A 21,804-nucleotide genomic window follows, 5' to 3' on the forward strand; every position below is an offset into this window, starting at 1 on the left:
CTCTTCCTGACGTTTTGCACATTTCATGTCCGGACAAACAACATCAGGTCGACTCTGATGGGTAAATGTGCACGTCGTTGGCCGACAGCAAACCCCGGTGTTCACTTTAAAAGGAACAGAGAGACGTTTTAACACCATCTTTGACACTTAATTTAGTTTTTCAACCCACCTGACAATTTCCTCATGTTTGATATTCAACTCAAAGCTCAGGCTATAGATAAAAAGAAAAAAGAAATATTACTACATGGTAGCAATAAATATTTAAAGTGCTTTCTCGTCACCAGCATGATGAATTCTTCATGTGCAGTTTATATCTCTATGATTTTCTTCTGCACAAATTTGACCGATAACAAAAATGTGGGCGAAACTGGGAGGAAATTAATAACTAAGAAATAATCATAAAGACCAAAATAGGAGCGAAGGAAGAAAAATAAAAGCTGCATTAATAACAGATAGAAGGCGAGGGCAAAGATTCGGACGCTGCATCGGAAAGAAAAAAATAAAAGTAAAACAAGACATCCATCGACGAGGAAAGACGAGCTGACGTGAGGGAGAGACGGACGGCTGCATTTAGCTCATGGTTTATTCAGCAGCCAGCTGATTCACTGCTGCACAGCTCTTAAAAGAAAAAGTCTCCGGGCGGATCACGTCTCTGTTAGCTGTCGGCTTTTCAAACCTGTTTTTTTTTTAGGTTGAAACCTCAAAGCTTAAAAAAAAAAAGAATATTTTGACATTTGGAGGCAACAACAGTTATTTGCTTTAATCAACGGGAGTTTTTATTTCTGTATACACTACAACCGGGAGCTAACCGCGAGCTTAGCGTGTGCTCTGTTTAAAAGTTTTAAAAAAATGGTCCGAGGTTCGGCGAACGAGTCGGTTCAATATTCTCATTTCAGGCCTTTTGATGCTTTGCGGACAATTAAGACGATTTAAACGAGCGCATATCGATCCTCTGATTTCCCACCGGAGAAACAAATAAACGTGTTTCCCTCAAAGGTCAAACGATCCCGTTGAAGAGAAATGTCGTCGCATTTTAAGCTTCACTGGGATTATTTTGATGTTCACTGCTCGACTGTTGAGACGGCGACCGGCCGATCGCTCCTCCGGCCTCCGGGCCGGGACGACGGCTTCCCCGGACGGACGGACTCGGCGTCGACCAGCTGCTCCCTCGGCTCGTGTTCGGGTTGGCGTTGTGAGCCGGTTCATCTGCCGCTCTCAGCCCGGAAAATATGCAGCTCGACCGTCGGTGTGAAGCTCCGCCTACAAATCGCGTCCTTTTCTTTTTTACTGCGAACGTCGCCGTGCGGATCGCGACGGATACGACACGGTGGGTCAAAGTTCAAGACGCATTTTTATGATGACGTAGAGCGTCCCAATTATTAATACACATACTGCTTGCAACAGTAGATACTTTTTAATGGGAGCTGCTGTCCGCACTAAAAGGTGTGTTTCGGGAACGCGGGGATGGTTTGATAAACAACACTTGAATTATGGCCAAAAAAAAAAAAAGTCTCCCACGAGACTGACATTCATTTGAAAGAATCTTAAATACGTTGAAGTTAAACCTTCGGCTCGTCTGGCGGCGGACGCCTGCAGCTCTTCAGGCAGCCACTCAGTCACAACGGTGTCGTGTGTATCTAATTACCTGCAGTCTTTAATCACCGACGCCGCTGCTAACGAGCCCCCGAGCGCCGCTCGCCGAGGGAGGCAGGACGAGACGAGGAGGACGGAGGAAGGAGGAAGTTCTGGCGGAGCGACGGGACGGAGAGGAAGGAGGGTTTTAGAGATGTTTCCTGTTACAGAGATTCAGGCAGCGCTCTCGACGTCGTGTTGCTGTCGGCTTGATGCCGGACAGCCGAGCCTGTATGTGCGGTGCGGTTGGTTTCCAGCGGCATTCAAAAATGAGTGATTTGAAGAGGAGGTCCGTCTATTTAAGTCACAGATTATTTGAACCCCTTCATGTTCATCCTTTTTATACTAAAAAATAAAACATTTTTGGAGTTATTTAGTCAGCTAGCCTCGAATTTGGCGTTTTGGAACCAGAAGTGACCATATTTGGAATTTATGGACACTATGCCCCGCCCACCTCTACCAGAAACCTGACAAGCATCGCTCTCTTTCAGGCCGAATATCTAATTAATGATCGAATTGTTTTTTCAAAACCAGAAAATGAATCAGGAGGAGGCGATTGAATTAACGACACCGTAAAAACTGGTGGGGAAAATGTACTGACTTTGTGTTACAGGAGAGAAGTTGATTCTTTTTGGAGCCAGCCCCTAGTGGCCCACACTGGTTTTGCACTTTAAGGCACTTCAGCAGTGGCTTTACTTTTCAGACGTGGAGACTACGTCCGTTTTCATATCCAGTCTGCGGTTATAGTAAGCGTGTTAGCGCTTGGTACGTCAGGACAAAGCCAGGCTATCCGCTTTCCCTTTCTTATGCTAAGCTAAGCTAACAGCCTGCTGGGTCTGGCCTAACATTTAGCAAAACAACAGAGTTGGATTTTTCTAATTTTTCAATCAGCAAATTAAGGGATCAAGGAGGATGAAAATCTACAGAATACATGATGTACAACATCAGAGACGACTCGGTCGAGGCGCGTTGCCGACTCAACACGGCGGCCGCTGTATATTTCTCGGCATCACCTCGGAGAGTCTGGACGAGTTAACTCGCCGCGGGAGTGCTGCGACGTGAAGGAAACACTGGACTGGAAAGTAAAAATGATTTTCGTGCAGTTCCTTTGGTGGCTCACAGAAGAAAGAGGGCGGGGGGGGGGGGGGACTGGAGGGGATTGAAGTGTCTTTGTTCGCCGTCGTGGTCGGCTGGATTTGGATCAAAGGCTGCGAGTTAAGACGCCCTTTGAAGACGTGTTCCTCACCTGACGCGCTCTGCCCCTCCGTGGGTTCGGGATCAATCTCCTTCCTTTTTCTTTCTGGGTTTATTTTTTTTTTTTACAGCTCATTCACTTCAATATTCGTGTGATATCTAAAAGCTGAAATGGAAACCTTTTATACAGAATTGACATTTTATCAACATGCGACGGAAGAAGAGAGAACGGCTGGATTTTAAGGAGAATTTTGTGTTTCCTCTTTCTTTCTTTTTTTCTTGTCATTTTTTTTTTTTTTTTTAACATTATAAAAAAAACAACTATAGAGGCTATAAACAAAAAGGCATCCAAAAGAAACGAACGCGCTACTAATCCTGTTAGATCCTGTTTATACGCCATCTCTCCCCAAAGGCCAGAAAATGATGCCACAGCTCGTTGGATGTTGCGGCGATTTTTTTTTTAATTATTCTCCCTCCTCTGCTGTTGCACTCTGGTTTATGTAGGATCTACCGGTTATTAAACAATCAGCCTGGTTGCTATAGTAACACGTGTTATTGCCGCTCCAAACGTATGGATTATGGTTGAGGTCAGAAAACAACTGAACCCACAGAACATCTGTAACCTTCACTTTCTTGGGTTAAAACCCATTTTTAAACCATTTTAACGTACATTACTAACGTAGAGAGCAATACAGATTGAGTCGAGTTATTCATTTCTTTTTTTTGTAATTCTTTTGTCCCCTCTTTCCCTTCTGTTCGCCTCCAAGCTTTTTAAACTCGGGCCTCTGTGCTCTTTGAGGTGAAATCTAAAAGTTCCTGTTGCGAACCAACAGAGCGCAGCACGGAGATGTGGAGGAGGAAGCGATGACTTTCACCAGGAAGTATTCAGAGCGTCGTCTCTTGATCAACATCGGCAGCTGAGTTTCCTCACATGAATGTGAATATTAGTGATTTTAACCACGGACCTGAAACCGTCCGGTTTTGGATTCAACCTGTAGAAACGGTCAACAGAGACCCTTGAAATGTTTCAGAAAGTCGACGGCGATGAAGCGACGAGCCGGGCGACGTGTTTCTGAGTGACGTTCATGTTTCAAGAGGGGGCGGAGCTTCGCCGTCGCGTCAGGTCAGGAGACACCAGCTGTTTGTTTTTTTATTTGACGTTGGCGGAGGTCGTGTCACCGTGAATTCGTCCCCCAGAGTGAGGGGAAAAACAATCGCTGCGAACCACCTGAACTGTGGCGCCATGGCAACATACGGTCCTCCAACATGTCGGTTTGCTGCTCAACAGGAACTCGACGCTCGATCGCAGCTCGTCGTCTCTCCCGGCTGTAAAACTCTCGCCGTTGACGGATCTCTCCACGTCTGCTTTCCTCTCTCGTCTCCTTCCTTCATCTCCCGTCTGAAGCAGCTCGAGATAAAACGGTCGACACCGGCAAGCCTCGAATCTCTCCGGCTCCTTTAATCTTTATTATTTTGGCTTTTTAACCAAAAATCTTACTGAAACTACGTGAATCTAAAAAAAAAAAACCTCCTTATCTGTCATTGAATTAAAATCCTCCCTTTCACCGGCTGTTTTCTAACCTTCACAATCAACCTTTTCACTCCCGGTCACTCCTCCGACTATTGATTGGCGTTACGAGAGGAGGAAGTAAAAGACTGAAATGAAAGGCCGAGGAAATTATGAGTGTAAACAAAGTAATCAGGAACAAACACAAGCAAAAAACCTCCAATCAGTCCGACACAGATTCTCCGATGGAGTGCCGGAGGTAAGAAATGCACTCACTGATTCACTGATGTGACCTTTTCAGCCCCCCCCCTCCCCCTCCACACACACACACACACACAAATGTCCTCTTGAGGATGTGAACAAATCAACAGTGATGAGATCAGAGCCGTGTTGCGTCCTGAACAGATTACACTCAGTGATTAGGTTTGAATGTTGGTGTGTTTACAGACACGCGGGAAAATCTGCTAACAAAGAGTATTATGAAGTTTTTATTTTCAACAAATGAAAAAGACAGAAGACGACAGTCAGCTGAGGGCCCGTAATATAAAACACAGGAGGTAAATAACATCAGTTAAAATGACTGTATTGTATCAGATTCAAGGCTTTTGGTTATGTAGATAGACAGGTAGATTAATGCGGCAGAGGTTTAAGCCCCGCCCCTTTATGACACACAGACATCAGTGCGGAGTGAGGCGCCTCGGCATCAGAAAGAAGTGGGGTTACCGTGGCGAACGGCGGCGCGGCAGTAATTGGCAGCGCTGATGATCAGAAGAAAAAAAAAAAGAAGAAGCTGCTCGGTGTTTGTTCCTCAACGAGCTTCGCTCCACGTCGGGGAGAGAAACCATCAGCGGAAGATAATTCTTGACTTTTTTTTTCTCGCTTTAATGAGCGCGGCTGGGAGCTGTCACTCAGGAGAGGGTGTGTGTGTGTGTGTGTGTGTGTGTGTGTGTGTGTGTGTGTGTGTGTGTGTGTGTGTGTGTGTGTGTGTGTGTGTGCGCTCTCTGCTTTTGTATCTGTGCACGCCGATCTCTGTGTATTATTGGAAGAGTCGGGGTCTCCTGTTATGAGCCTGGAAGCTCCAGGGGCACTTAAGACATGACATTTACATGGCAATAATTAACACGAGGCCTCGCCGGGTGCGTCTGAGTGTGTGTGCGTGTGCGTGTGTGTGTGTGTGTGTGTGTGTGTGTGTGTGTGTGTGTGTGTGTGTGTGTGTGTGTGTGTGTGTGCGTGTGTGTGTGTGTGTGTGTGTGTGTGTGCGTGTGTGTGTGTGTGTGTGTGTGCGTGTGTGCGTTTCCTAATAACTCCGCCAAACTTGGCATCTTTAAATCTCGTATGATAAACGTGTAATTGGTCCCAAGTTCATCAGCTGGCTGCCGGCGTCATGACGACGCTTCATCTTTAGCTCGTTACGAGCGGTTTACCTCTGCTCCGCAACCCCAGTTACCACTCAGTTGCCCCTGGTTACAGCATCCCCTCTTGTTCTCCCATGTGGCATGCAGTTGCCATGACACCAAAGTTACCCCCCCCTCCCACCACTCCTCTCTAGCTGAGGGACTTCATTCACCTGATTTGTACTCATGTGCCTGAGGACACACGGAGCCGAGTGGAAACCTCGTTCTCTTCTTTTGGACGCCGTGTCAGCGTCACGTTTTCCGTCTCGCCCTCGGCGTGAAGACGACACGCCAAAGTGCCTTAAAAGTGCAATACCGCCGAGGGGCCACTAGGGGTCCATAGACTCCCATTCAGTCGATAAATTAGTTCATCAGTTATTACGGTGTTATGAGCTGAAGTCACTCCTTCTTATTAGTTTTCTGGAGGTCCATCGGAAAATCCTTCCATCATTATTTAGATATGAGGTCTCCAGAAAGTGGGATGCTTTTGGGGGCGTGTCTGATTGATTGACAGGCCTGTGGGTGCAGTCAGGTTTCCGGTGATAAGTGGGCGGGGCGTAGTGTCCTCGGGGTTACCAATCAGATGGAGTCAGATCCACCGCTCGCTCTCCCCCCATCCAAATATGGTCACTGTGTTGTATTCAGAAATATGTGACTTTTTTCAAATATAGTTTCAGTTTGATAGTAAACTAACTTTGTTTACAGCTTTATGAGTCGTAAACAAACATTTGTTTTTTTCCCTGGGTTGTGATATTCTCAGCACCTCTTTGTGTGCATCTGATACAACACGTCTCCTCCGTGTTCGGTGAATCTGCCATCTCCCACATATTTACCGTCACCTCTTGATCTTTAGCGGGATTTTAATGTTTTTACGTTCCTGTTCGTCGCCGCGGCGCCTGCAGCTGCTCCGACATCATCGACACACTCCACCGATTCACTGTCGCGTTACACTTAATATTCACCCCGCAGCTGGCAGCGAGTACGACTGTCTGTTACACACACACACACACACACACACACACACACACACACACACACACACACACACACACACACACACACACACACACACACACACACACACACACACACACACACACACACACACACACACACCTCTTGGAGAATTGTTTTTTTTGCAGACAGATATAGTTTTTCCCGAATCGTAACTGCAACAAAGCTGGTCGGTTTGCGTCGTCGCTTCGATGCCAGTTTGACTTTGAATGAGTTTTTTTTTTTTTTTTTTTGACCTGATGTGTTCCTGTCCTTTTTAAAACCAATGCATGCTGGGATACGCTGCGCTGACCCTGCATAGAAAATATCCACATCAGTCAAACACGACAGGACGCGTTCACGCTAATGTTTGTTTTTAAAAAAACAAAAAAACAATACAGTCTGACGTTATCCGTTGTCATGCCAACCCCTGACACGCCATCGGCTTTGTCTCCGTTATCTTCTACTTAAATCACACTGCTGCCAAGATGAAAAGACTTAAAAGCACTTCGACAGGTTAAAGGCCAGAAATCCCGATTCAGCTGTCAGATTATCAGCTCGTCTAAAACGCGGCGTTCGCTTCGTCCTCTGCAGCTGATTGGCCGACTCGGAGCTCGTCCTGCAGCTGATTGGCCGACTCGGAGCTCGTCCTGCAGCTGATTGGCCGACTCGGAGCTCGTCCTGCCGCCGACGCTCTCCGCTTCATCACATCTGCTCTTTTCTCTCAGACATGCTGCAGTAACCTCCATGATTGCGCACCGATGTTTTTGTGATTGTCACCATCAAACCTGTTACAATTCGAGGGAAAAGAAAAAGAAGAAGAAAAAAATGGGGCGGGGAGGGAGGGCGGGGCTAAGGTCAAAGGTCACCACCTTTGACCAGCACCACCAACGAGGAGATATTTCGGTTAATGAAGCGAGTTTTGTTTGTTAATGGCGACGTTAGGTTGCAACACTTTCTGCAAAGCGTCCGTTAACGACATTTTATTTTTGCGGGAAATAAATCTTTGGAATATTTGCAAAATTGAAAACTCCTGCAAAACCTTTCGGAGATTGCTTGAATTTGGGTGAATTATTGCGTTTGTTTGTTTGTTTTTTCTTTCCTCGAGGGACTTCTATTGTAGAGAAGTAGGAGTGAGTGAAAAGTTACATCATCTTAGTTAAAAGTCTGCATCTCTGAAGTGCGTTCAGCGCCTCATCCTCCTCCAGCCCGTCGGCTTTCGCTCCCACTGAAAATGAATCAACTTCTTCTGCTTCCTGTTCCGCTCTCTTCTTCTCTCATCTTCTCCTTTATGCCGACTTCTGCGGCGAAGAGAGAGAACGAGGGTGAAGGCGAGAAGTGTAATTGAAACATTTTAGTCCCCCGTGGAAATGAAAAGGGGAGTTTTTTCTTTTTTCTCGGTAGTTCTGCGACGGAGGAGGGAGGGCGGTTATTTAAAGAGGAACGAAGGAAGGAAAAGAGAAAAAGCCTGAAGTTCGAGGAAGAAAACAATAATTAAATCAAACAATCACGAGCCCTTCAACTGTTTCTCTTTCCTCCCGTTCTCCTCAGCAGACTCTTTTTCCTTCTCCACCTGTCACACTTGCATCTCTATTAATCAGCTTCTGGCCGTGTGAAACTCGTGTTTAACCAAACCGTCTCCTGTGAAACGTCTGGAGGCGTCTGATGTGATGTCGTGTGTTGTTGGTCGTTGGCGTTGCTGCCGGATGTCCTCAGCACCACATTTAAATGTGTGTGCGGCTCGCGGCGACAACTGGAATCGTTGCAGTGACGTCGGAGGCAGCTTTCATTTCAATTTTTTGACATTTACTTTTTTTTTTTATCCGGCAAAGTGAGCAGAGCACATGGAAAGTTCCTTTCAAAGTTTAATCACGTTATCAACGTTAATATTAGTCATTTAAATAAATTTGACTTGGTAGTCATTCAAGAGAATCATCCTCTTTACAGGGAACTTTCATGGCTTCGTTCAGCAGCGGTACGTTGTGGAACAACGTGGCAACACGCAACTTAAAATGATATTCATGATCAAACTTTATCGTAAAGATGGCGTTTGCATCAGCTGCCATCTCGTACCGATGTTTAATTGAAGGATATTTTGTGAGAATATTGACTATAATTAAGATTAATTCACTCAGATTAAGGTGCAGAAGAGTTTCTTCTGTCCGACGACCAATTACCATTTCAAAAAAACATCAACTCCTCTCTGGTTTGAGCTCCGAGTCCAATTTTAGAGAGTAAAATAGTGAAACTGAGGAGACGACGGGATTCTTGTAGTCACAATAAATAACATCTGAAGCGTTTCCTGTTCAATAAACGAAGCAACTCCGTCTTTGCGTTAACGCGGTGCGGACGGCCGGCTCGTTAATACGCCGGGACGCCGCGTGATAACATTAACGGGGGAAGAGGCCCCGACACGCCGCGCTGAAATGACTTTGTTTAGCGCCGCCATTCTATTATCTGCCATTAAACACCATCACGCTGCATTAAAAACGGCACCGTCGTGGGCAATGGCAGTCAATTACCGGCCGAGGTAGCCTATCCGGTCGTAACGGGAGGCCGTAACGTGCCGTTTGTGCAAATGAGGACCTCCCCGAAGGGCTGATTGGAGCGGGAGAGGCCGCCGGTGGGTTTCAGACGGCAGAAGCAGGAATCTGAACGCATCATCCTCACAGACACGCCGCTATTATCTGTCATCACCTCGGATTACTCATCATTAGGATAGACACACACACACACACACACACACACACACACACACACACACACACACACACACACACACACACACACACACACACACACACACACACACACACACACACACACACACACGTGCACCCTCTCCACGCCGTGACACCCACCGTATTGCGCGCCGCCACACTCCTCCTAATGATAACATTATTATGTTCAGCCGGCAGATTGATGATGATTACACATCATTCGAGTCTCCGCCGAGACAGAAAATGGATAAGAGAGACCGATGATCATCCGCCGCGGCTCGTCTCTTCATTCAGTCCGACACGCGGCGTATTGTCTCCGCCGGGGGGGCCATCCGTCACCCGGGGGACCGGGGAGGTCGGGGGGAGGGAGGGGAGGCGGCGTGGACGCCATCAAGCCTTCTCGTTATGTTTTTTATTCAAAAAAAAAAAAAAAAAAAATCAGGAGGACGAAAAAAATCTTACGAAAATCTCCGTCAGAAGCGGATCTCGCGGGGTCAAAGGTCAGCGGTCTTAGAGCGGACCATTAAGTGTAAATGGATTTATAATGTTGTACCGTAAGAGGTTCACGGACCTCGGCGCTCCGAACGCGACGCAGATTACAGATCTTCATCGTGCTGCTCTCCGTTGGTCACATTGATTTTTATCGGCTCGCAGAGACTTCAGACGTCCTTCAGCGTTCGTCCAGACTGTAAATAACTTACATTAAAAATAACGTACCGATGTCTCCGACTTTTACCAGATAAACACCTTTTTAAAATACAAGTCCGGTTCGGCTCGGTACCAGTACGCTGCGTCTGATTGGACGACAACACGGTCGGATGAAAACAGATGAAATGTGATTTCTAGCGATGCGTCTCAGTCGCCCCGCCGGCTCATATCGGATCTATTGCGTCGCTTCCATGGCGACGCTCGCTGACGACGTCATTTTTCAGAGAGACGGCGTGAACAGAAATCTCCGCTACCGCCAGCAGATCAATCAGAGACCGGAGATTTAAGACAACGATGCCGACTGTCCACGGACGGATTCTGCTGCCACGACCGTGTCGAAAAGCCAGGTCACCAGCGACGCGCTGCGATTGGTTGAAAGCAAACTTTACCAAACTTACCACTTATCACTTTCCTCTCGGCCGTCGTTGTAATGTTGTGCGTAAATAGAATATCTGTCTTTGATAGAAGGAGAACTTTCTCCTGCGCGCCAGCAGGGGGAGCCTCGTGGAGGAATCACTGATTTAAAGAAACATAAACAAGGCAGATGCTTTTTAGTTTCTTTTCCTCTCTATCAGAAGGATGAAAGGGTGCAGCCGGTGTTTTCTCCAGCGTCTCGCTGTGCAGAAAAAGAAAAAGGTGCACACTTACTTCTGTTCCTGCCGGGTCAGAACAACCAGTAGAAAGACCGCTTGCCCTTTTCATGATTTATTTGTTAGATATTCATTTATTTTTCAAACATGTCAGATCTCCTCACATACATATTCAATTACAGTTTTATGGTAGGAATATGCGTCGGATGTCATCATCCAGGTGAAGAGGGACTGGTTAGAACGAGAGATGTGTCCGGCTGCCCGGTTCAGGTAGTTGACCCAGTTAGTGGAGCAGGATGACGATGAACCCGCGGTCACGCTACACGCTGTCGGGGATGTTCGGATCCAATCTGAGCTGGACTGTTGGTCCCTTTAGGATGTTGAGTTAAGTCCTCGACATATGATGGCTGCCAACTGGTTTGGTCTCACCTGCTCTAACGGTGTCTGTTTTATAAAAATACAAAAATCTTTTAAAAATACATATATATATATATATGTGTGTGTGTGTGTGTGTGTGTGTGTGTGTGTGTGTTGTGGGTGGTCTGCGTTGATGGATAGGGAGGAAAGACAGGAGCTGACAGCTCAGTGAAAATCACTCGTGTTGCTCATCTATCAGATGAAACAGCTGGCAGCCACACACACACACACACACACACACACACACACACACACACACACACACACACACACAAACACACACACACACACACACACACACACACACACACACACACACACACACACACACACACACACACACACACACACACACACACACACACTTTCCTCTCCCTAACGGCTGCTGGGATGGATTATTTTCAGAGGTCGGATAATTCGGACAGAAAGGGAAAATACCAGCTCATGGAAACAAATCTCGTAACTCTCCTCGACAGATCAGGTGATACTGAACGAAGAAAAGATGCGAAAGACGAGAAATGTAAAAAAAAAAAAAAAGAGGAACAGAAGTTGTTGTGTTTGAAGGAAGACGAGAGAGAAATGACAGACAGAAAAAATAGGGAACTTGTGTGTGTGTGTGTGTGTGTGTGTGTGTGTGTGTGTGTGTGTGTGTGTGTGTGTGTGTGTGTGTGTGTGTGTGTGTGTGTGTGTGTGTGTGTGTGTGTGTGTGTGTGTGTGTGTGTGTTGTTTTAATGATGTACAGACAGAGAAAGCGTCGCTGATATCCTGAGCCTGAAAAAAAAAGGAGGGTCAACCCCCCCCTCTTCTTGTTGCCATGACAACCCATCATGCAGCCCCCCCCCAAAAAAAAAAAATAGTGATAAACAGCAAAGAGAGGCAGCGAGAGGAGAGACTGTAGAGAGGAAACCAAACAACACGAATCTCTTTCTTCTTCTACAAAAACACACACGGATGAAATTAAAGTGAAAACATGAGCTGTAAGCGTGTGTCAGACATGTAGAGTGTGTGTGTGTGTGTGTGTGTGTGTGTGTGTGTGTGTGTGTGTGTGTGTGTGTGTGTGTGTGTGTGTGTGTGTGTGTGTGTGTGTGTGTGCAGGATGTCGAGCCCAGCAGGAAGAAGGAAGTTCTAATTGCTTCCCTTTAGTCTGCGCTGAGAAACAGAGCGAGTGGTTGGCGCAGTCGTCTCCGACCGTCCCTTCACTCTCTTCTTCACACACACACACACACACACACACACACACACACACACACACACACACACACACACACACACACACACACACACACACACACACACACACACACACACACACACACACACACACACACACGGCCGTGAACGTCTGGTGTAGTAAATCCGGACGTCTCCCCTCCAGAGCGTTTCACCTTCGACCTCCGGATGGTCCAGCAGAGACTCATTAAAAATAAACTTGAACTTATAATATATTCGTAATATAATCTTTCAACAATTTGCTGAACCGTGTCGGAAACGCTTTTACTCATAAAGTGGCGCTTTTATTTTGATAAAGCATGCAGGAAGTCGTGTCTCCTCATTGGTTGAAGGTTAGGCTGAGAATTTTCAGCCAATCAGAGGCGGAGTAGGGCGGAGTAGGGCGGAGTAGGGCGGAGTCGGGCCCGTGCCCACCCAAGAGAACAAAAACAGACAAACAACCAATCAAGTTCCTTATTTGCTCCTTTAAAGAATAAAACTTCACAAATGACGTGTTCATCTGAAGGTTAAATTCCTTCAGCGGTTTTCACCACCTGTAATCTGACCCCCCCCACCCCCTCCCCCTTCCCCTCCACCTCACCCCCTCCTCCCCTTCAGACGTTTAGCAGATCTCCGTGATTGGCTGAACACCAGACGGCAGGTTTTTAGTCACCTGACGTCCTGTGTGGTATTTTCTAAATGAAGCGTGTTTACAGGGAAACGAAGCCAACGTCTCATAATGTGACTTTTAATTCATTCGTTCATCGCTGACGTGCGAGTCGACTCTCGGTATCCACGTTGAGAAGTTTTTGTATTTGCAGATTGTGTGATCTGATAACGGTCCCCATTTTAACGCAGGTTGCAGTTAGCGCACTTAAAACGAAAGCAGCAGGTTGCTGGTGAAGAACCAAACAGTTTCCTCTGTTGGAGAACGTCTGAGTCACGCAGGAAACAATGAAATACAGAAACAGCAAGAAGGTTCTCTGCCTCCGTCCTCGCTCCGATACTCTGATTTTCCCATTCAGTCTGTTCATCTGTACGAGAGAGATTTCCATAATTTAAGCAGTACGGGACCTCGAGTGCAAAAATGAAATGATTCAAAATGCAGCAATGCAAATGGGAGCAGGAGTCACCTGAGGAAACACCAGAGCTGCAGCGCCGGGACAGTGTTGGTTTGTTCAAGTCAGAATTAAGTGGAGTTAATTGTCTCGGTAATCATCCACCGGTTCAGAGGACGGTGCGCACGTCGGGCTTTTTTTTGTTTTTCTTTGGTCTTTGATACATTTTCAATAAATCAACGATGTGCCGGAAACCTGTCGCACCAGGAAGAAGGACGCTTCGGCTAATTTGCGTAGTTCCTCGGTGAAATTAAAAATCGGTAGATATGAAGCTGAACTTTGCAAATAAAATACCAGAAACTTGAGATGCAACGATGAATCGATTAACCTGATTAACAGAGAATTTACTGCTAATTATTTTAGGAATCTATTCATTGTTTTGAGTCTTTTTTTCTTTAATGGAAATGAGGATATTTTCTGCTTTCTTTTAGTCCCCCATGATGACAAAATGAGTTTCTTTTGGTTGTGGATTGTTGTTGTTGGACGTGCAGCAGTTTTGTAACTGATTTGCTGTTTGTTCGTATTGTTACACAATTTTTTGAGTGAGTTGCTTCTCAGTAAAAGTTGCTGCCACCTCCGTATGAAGCTTGGACAGTGTTCATCATCTCCCCTTGTGTGAACCCAAAGTATTTCATAATGGACGCCGTGTGCAGGTCTGAAAAGTGAAGCCAACGCAGTGCAATACCACCGAGGGCCACTAGGGGCGGGCTCGGGGAAGAAAAAAAAAATAAGCATCAACTTTTCCTTGAACCCAACTGTGTTTTGGGGGCGTGTCTGTTTGATTGACAGGCCTTGGGTGCAGTCAGGTTTCCGGTACTCGTCCTCGCTCCTCCCCAACTCGTCCAAAGTGCCAGACCGGAGGCTTTAAAACGTCCGCTGGGTGACGTCACGGTCGATTCATCTCTAGAGGGAACCGTGCTCTCCGTTTGCTTCATTTTGTATGAACACAACGTCCTGTATTGCTAATGAGTTGGACCTTGGAACAGCATTATTAAATTATGGAAATCACACACACACACACACAAACACACACTCGTAGGGTACATGAATAAAGTGTACCGTGCACCATATCGGAGCTGCAGAGAAGCAGAGCTTACAGTAAGTAGGAACAAACCCGCTGGCTGACTCTGCCTTCTTATTTCTGCTTTTATTAGTTTTTTTTCCTGCGCGTGTGTTTATCCCTTTAAACATTTCACTGTCTGTTGCTCCGAAGCCTCGCCGTGTGTTTTCATACTGAAGCACACTTCCAAAACCACCATGTAAAATTACACCCAGTACGAGTAAACGTGTGGTATTTACATTTCTCTTTTTGTGGAATTATCAACAGAAAAACACACTTTAAGTATTAGTTGTATAAGTTATAACTGCATTAGTGTCGCTACGGTATTTTGTAGGAGTGGGAACACTATTTATTTTTACTCTCGGTCCGTACTGCAGCTACCCTTAAAAAGTATGTACTGTTGCATGTAGTATGTGTACAATCGGGACATAGTAAAAATGCGTCTTGAACTTCTTCTCGGTCATATCCTTCGTCGTCCGTATCACGATGTTTAAAGTAAAAAGAAAAAGGATGCGGTTTGGAACGAGCACGCTTCATTTGAATGCTTCTTCTTCTTCTTCTTCTTCTTCTTCTTCCTTCTTTTGTGGGCGGAGCATCAGCGCCACCAACTGTCTCGGCGGCTCAGTCGACCTGACGTAACGCAAGCAAACTGCAGACGTTTAGCAGACTATCTAATAATCTGTTTCTGGCATACTAAATAGTACGATATTTTGGATACTGGAACGCAGGGACTGTTTTATCTGGTAAAGCTGGTAGCAATGTCGTTGTTTTTCCTTCTTTTGTTGGTTAATGGCGTCTGGAAAACAGCTTTGAGGCGCATTAGCGCCGCTTTCTGGCGGAAGTAACACATTACAACCAGGTGACAATAAAAACGGGAAATAAGGAAGAAAGATATTTGCATATAATTAAATTTTATATTTAACTGACTATTTCAAAATCACGAGCCACTTCTAGTATTTTGCAGGTGAATGTAGTTGAATTTAAGCTAAATTAAACGAGTGCAGAGTTAAACTGTAAAACCTGATCGTATTGTATGTTTTCTGTTCAAAATCTTAATCCACGAAACAACTACTAAGCAAATAAGTTGCTGAAATGTTCAAATACCTGACATGTACTATAAATGTACTGCTTCCAGATATAACCTACACGACATAAACCGGCAGCAGCTGGAACACCATCCAGAACTGTTGCTGTAACACGATCATGTGGATTGTAAAGAGCAGTTTTGAAGCTGTCAAGTTTGTTTATTTATTTATTTATTCACCTCCATATTTTGCAGCTCGTTCACTTTAAAAGACGAGAGACGTTTCTGTATCTTCTGTAGCTTTACACGAAGTGACAGAAAAAAAAGAGACGCAATTTGCTTCACAATCAGGAGTTGCTCCGAATTTGGTTTTAGCCGGCCTGCACCTGATTTCCTCCCCGCTGTGTGTGTGTGTGTGTGTGTGTGTGTGTGTGTGTGTGTGTGTGTGTGTGTGTGTGTGTGTGTGTGTGTGTGTGTGTGTGTGTGTCTTTTGCATCCCTCCGCTGACCGTTCTTGGACGAGGAAAGTGAAAGTAATTCCAGCAAGCGTTGCCTCTCTGCAGTGTCTGGTTCGGCGGAGACAGGATGCCGTTGCGTCACCTCCTCTGCTGCTGCTGACTCGTTACGGAGCAGAGTGGATATCGGGCTTGTTGTTCATTATTTATAGGGGGGGTGGGGTTGGGTAGGGTGGGGTGGGGGTTGTTGCACTGCGGGGTTGAACTGGTGACTGCAGCAGCAGGACTCCGATAATAGACGACGGAAGCAGCTGAAACGGTCCACGGATGCTGTTGTGGTGCATTATGGGTCAGCAATCGGAGAAGCTGTCGTTTTTGACGTGTGTAATTCATGCTTTTTCGGAAAATGGGGTTAGCACGCTATCTGCTTTCGCTTTGAGTGGTGTGTTGCTGGAGAATTCCCTGAGTGGGTCTAACCGGGCTATCCGGCTGCACGCTGCAAAGTGGGTCACTGCTGAATTAAACACCAGCGCTGCTGCGCCAGAGATGGGCAGGTTAGAAAATAGGCAACGCGCACACACAGTCGAGAGCTTGGACGGTGGAGCGGACTCAGAAGTCCGCCTCAAACAAACGTGCCTGCTGTCGTGGAAAAAGGTTAAAGCCAACAAAACAAATAGATAAAAAGCCGCGTGTGAAGGCGTTTCTGACTCGGCGTCATTGTTCACGGAGGAACTCACCGTGGAACGACATCTGAGAGCTGGTTTCTGCTTTGTGTTTCTCTAACAAGGAGCCAGAAGGAAGAAAGGGATCAAAAAAATATATAAAAAAGGTATGGAGACACTAATAAGGAGAGAAGAGTATATAGAGGGAGAGAGAGAGAGGGAGGGAGGGAGGGAGGCCGGAGGAGAGCCAGAAAAGAGTGAGACTGACTTGTGGAGTTCCTGAAAGTTTCTTTGTTAGTGTGTTTGTTGAAGCCTTCCTCTTGTGAGGGACGTTCAAAACTGGAGAGTTGCAGCTGTCACTGGAGTGGAAGGAAAAAAAATGATTATTAAAAAAAGAAAGGACCAGGTGTGTCGCAGCGGAAAGAAAGAAAGAAAGAAAGAAAGAAAGAAAGAAAGAAAGAAAGAAAGAAAGAAAGAAAGAAAGAAAGAAAGAAAGAAAGAAAGAAAGAAAGAAAGAAAGAAAGAAAGAAAGAAAGAAAATACCTTTTTGATGTTAAAATGAGAAATTCATAAACATATGCTTCTGTAATCCTGCAGAGGGAATAGAAGAGGCAGCAGCACATTTCAATTCAGCCCCTTTTTGTAAGGCCGCAGCACCTCCCACCCCCACCCTCACCCCCACCCTCACCCCCACCCTCACCCCCACCGTCGCCGTGGTTTCCCAGCCCTCTGCAGTGGACCCATCCAGTCAGCCACACTCAAGGACAAACACACTTTTAGGGCAAAGGGGAATTAATATTTGATATCTGGCTCCACATCATGTGGTGAGACAGACAGTCGGGGCATTACAGTAGCAGAGAGCAGATACACACACACACACACACACACACACACACACACACACACACACACACACACACACACACACACACACACACACACACACACACAGAGAGAGAGAGAGAGTGGAGTGAATAACCACTCCCTGCTGCAGAGCCGGAGCGCAGTCCGCCAACAGAGAGGACAGATTACATTCATTTAAACAGGGAAAAAGGAGATGATTAGTTAGAACGGCTTTGCAGCAATGTTTGGATCAACATGTAGAATAAAAGAACGGACAGAATTAAAGGAGTTTCTTGGAGAAGCCGTTTATCTTCTTTACGTTGCCGCAGTCGTGTACGACGCGCCACAGTCCAGGTGGTTCGCAGTGAATGTTTCCCCTTCAGACGCCTCCGAACGTCACGGCGCTGACAGTCTGACCACCAGCTAAAAGAAAGCTGAGAACTAATTTAACTTACAAAAAAAACCTGCTAAACTCAAGTTAACAACCAGCTAACACCCCTCCGACGCCTCAGAAGGTCCCGGTGGAACTCGGTGTTGACAGTCTGACTCTGGGGGCCGAATTCACGGTGACACCAACCTCCGCCAACATCAAAGACAAACCCAGCTGGTGTCTCCTGACCTGACGCGCCTTCTTCTTCGGTCTCGGACGGCGAAGCTCCGCCCCCTCTTGAAGTGCGTGGTTGTCAATGGACATAAAACTGTTTGATAGAAAACATTTTTCATTCTAAACTTGTGTTAAATGCCGTTTTCAGTTTTCTAACCACGCCAGCTGCAGGAAGTACCTCGGGTGTGTCGGACTCTCACCTCCGGGGTGAAAAAAGACGTGTTATGATTCGCAGTGATAAATCGAAGCCTCGTCAGTCAGATAATTACAAATTCAAACTTACTTTTACCGGATGTTTACATAAGAAGACTCGTTTCCTCCAAAAAAAAAAAAAAAATGAAAAGCCTCGAGGTTTCAGAAAACAATCATCAGCAAAGTGCAACACGGCGACACGGGCAGACGGCGGGGAAGCAGCTGAAGGCTGGTGGCAGACTGCAGTGCATGCTGGGTCAATTTCACAGCGGCTCGAGGAAGCACCGAAGGCAGCGAGAACACGACGCCGCGAAGCCAACGGGTCTGAAACTGGTTCTGAAATATCAAATCGGGGGAAACTGAACAGGAAGAGAAGAGTTTCACTGATACAGAACGTTTGAACTCACGTGAGAACAGGTCTGATGAAAAGGTTTGATCGTGGAGGAGAGGGAGAGCTTTGATTGGTAGAGATGATTATCAGCTGATCTCCACCTGCTCATCACCGTGGCGATAAGCTCGGCGTTTGAAGACGCACACGGGCTCGTTTCTGTGTGAATTACAGCGAGGCTGGAAAAAATAAAAAATAAGATGTGAAGTGTTAAGACCCCCGAGGTTATCTCTTACTGGGAAGAAAACCGAGAGCCTCTTGTGAGCTTCGACTCGCCGGTGGAGGCGGCAGATGTAGCGGCTTAAACCAATAGTAGACATTTCACTTAAAAACAAAAACAATAAAAATAGAAATAAAAAATCAAGCCAGACGGATTTCTCCTCCGCAGACTCGTATTTGCTTCTTGAATCAGATCTTGAGGACGGACCGATCGGATCAGACGTGAAGATGAGCGAGACGAATATTTTCCATTAATCGTAGAGCAGAGCTGGAAGAAGCTTCAGTCGTGACCTGTGACCTCCGTTTGTCTCCGTTCGTCCAACAGCAGGAAGATTTGAGTTTTACACGCTCGTTTAATCTGGACGCATTAAAACATAAAACACGTCTGATACTCGTTTACTGTCACCAAGAGATGTCCAGAGATCTTTGATGAAGTCTCCAAATGGTTTCATCGTGCTCTCTCTCTCTCTCTCTGTGTGTGTGTGTGTGTGTGTGTGTGTGTGTGTGTGTGTGTGTGTGTGTGTGTGTGTGTGTGTGTGTGTGTGTGTGTGTGTGTGTGTGTCTCCCTCTCCTGCAGATGATGGCAAACTGTCTCTGGACGAGTTCCAGGCTTTCTTCTCGGACGGCACGCTGAACGAGGACGAGCTGGAGAAGCTGTTTCACACCATCGACTCTGATAACACCAGGTCAGCACTTTTACACCACTGCTGCATGAATGTGTGTGTGTGTGTGTGTGTGTGTGTGTGTGTGTGTGTGTGTGTGTGTGTGTGTGTGTGTGTGTGTGTGTGTGTGTGTGTGTGTGTGTGTGTGTGTGTGTGTGTGTGTGTGCAATTATGAAAATGAAGGCAGATGCACGCAGCTGTTCTGCTGCTGCACAGTGTGTGTGTGTGTGTGTGTGTGTGTGTGTGTGTGTGTGTGTGTGTGTGTGTGTGTGTGTGTGTGTGTGTGTGTGTGTGTGTGTGTGTGTGTGTGTGTGTGTGTGTGTGTGTGTGTGTGTGTGTGTGTGTGTGTGTGTGTGTGTGTGTGTGTGTGTGTGTCGAAGAGTGCCACCCGAGGAAAGTCATCGTGACCGTTCTCCTCCTCCTCCTCCTCCTCATCCTCCCTCTCATCATCTATATTTTTGGGGGAGACACTAACTTCTCTGAACGCGGCCGCTCGTTGTGATTCGCTCTCATTTAATCGTTGTGTTTGTTAATCAGCCAATCAGCTCGTCCGGCTCTGCAATCAGGAGAAGTGTGCTGACGCGGTGGGACGCGAGTAATCAAACGGCCTCCCGATGCTGCTCGAAAATAAAACCCAACCAAGCAGAACAAAAGCTGACCTTTTTATCGTCGGTGTAGAATTGAATTAAGCTCGATGTGTAAATCCTTCAGCGGCCATTAGTCAAAGTTTTCTTCTTTTTTGAGAGAGAGAGAGAGAGAGAGAGAGAGAGAGAGAGAGAGAGAGAGAGAGAGAGAGAGAGAGAGAGAGAGAGAGAATGGTCCGCCGTCTCTTTGGCGTCGCGTAGATCTCGCTTTATAAATCTTTGTTTGCGGCGGATGCGGTCCCAAAAAAATTTTAAATTTTATTTTATTCATTAAAGTTAAGTAAAACTTGGCAGCCGCACGCCGATAAGGCTATCGATCGGTGCGGGTAAAAAGCAGAAATGATGATGTAAGCGTTTCCTGTCTGAAGCAGGAAGTTGATGGATGGGGAGGAGGGAGGGCGGAGGCAGCCGTCCGGCCTCCGCCTCGTTCCTCCGTCTCCGTCGCTCTTCGCTTTTTCTTCCCTTCGGCCTCTCTCCTCCAATCAGGCGGTTTCCTGAGCTTCCTGTTGCTCCTCTTCATCCATCCTCCTCATCCTCGCTGCAGCTGTCACTCACTCTCTGCCTTCGAGGTCTCTTCGCTGCACGAGTTTTCGGTCGATGTCCAAACTCCTCCGGGTCGACGCTGTTTGTTTACCGGCATTGTTGCTTCGTCTGATAAAAAACATTTTCAGCACAAACACCAGACTTCAGTTCAACACATTATGAAGTGGAAATCAGAAGAAACGTGAAGTCGCTCAAAACATGAAAGATTCACCGAGACGACTCGTTAATTTGAGCCAATAGTTGACGTTGATTTGAAGATTTTAAAAAGGTTTTTAGGGGTCGACTGTAATAAGTGAGATCTTTGACACTCTTCAGTCCAACTTTGTTTATTGTCGTTCATCCACATACCGTCCTTAAAAACAGAACTTTACAACCTCAACAATTTTTTTGACCCACTATTTCTTCTGATGAGCCTTTTATATGCACAAAGCATTAATACTCAATTAACACTCATTAAACTCATTAAATTCCTCGACACCGTTGCTTCTGCCGACGTCAGCACTTCTGATTGGCTTCAACTCTTCACTTGAAAACCTAAAACCGTGATTCTTCTCGCTCCTGATCAGGTGGACTAATCGATACATATTAAACTCGTGATCCCGAGTAAACGTGCGTTCGTATCTCAACATAATCTCCTGGAACAACTCGGTTCTCACTAAACATGACGGAGCATTTGAACGTTAGACGTTTATTGGAGGCCATCTGCCACATCGATGGAGCAGGTTGAAAAAAAAATAAAACATAGATGAAAATGAGACATTGAATCAGGCGGCGTAACAAAGAGCAGCAACGTCCGCTGCTCATATTTAAACATATTCAAAGAGCAGGTTTTGTTTTCAACGTTTATTGTATACGCTGCATTACTGAACAGAAATGTATTACTCCGATGAGGAGACGGACAGATGGAGAGTTTCTGCTCCTTTTGTAGTCCTCCCGTGATCACCCCCCTCACTCCTCCCCCCTCCACCTCCCTCACCTTTCCTCTCCTCCCTCGTCCTCCTCTTTCCTCTGCGGGTCGTTCAACCGT

At 46.2% G+C, this 21,804-nt stretch overlaps 1 protein-coding gene across 3 annotated transcripts in view; it reads left to right on the forward strand.

Annotated features, from left to right (window-relative positions):
- Positions 1-21,804, forward strand: part of necab2 (N-terminal EF-hand calcium binding protein 2) — a 97,374-nt gene that overhangs the window by 9,838 nt on the left and 65,732 nt on the right. For all 3 annotated transcript variants that reach the window (XM_069724825.1, XM_069724826.1, XM_069724827.1), the window contains exon 3: positions 19,506-19,614. In XM_069724825.1, coding sequence (XP_069580926.1) covers positions 19,506-19,614 — 109 coding nt within the window. The remainder of the gene's footprint in view (positions 1-19,505; positions 19,615-21,804) is intronic.

This window comes from Brachyistius frenatus, unplaced genomic scaffold, assembly GCF_029030835.1.
Source record: "Brachyistius frenatus isolate BFR_SWC_R1_liver_20210118 unplaced genomic scaffold, ASM2903083v1 Contig_397, whole genome shotgun sequence".
Classification (NCBI taxonomy): Eukaryota; Metazoa; Chordata; class Actinopteri; family Embiotocidae; genus Brachyistius; species Brachyistius frenatus.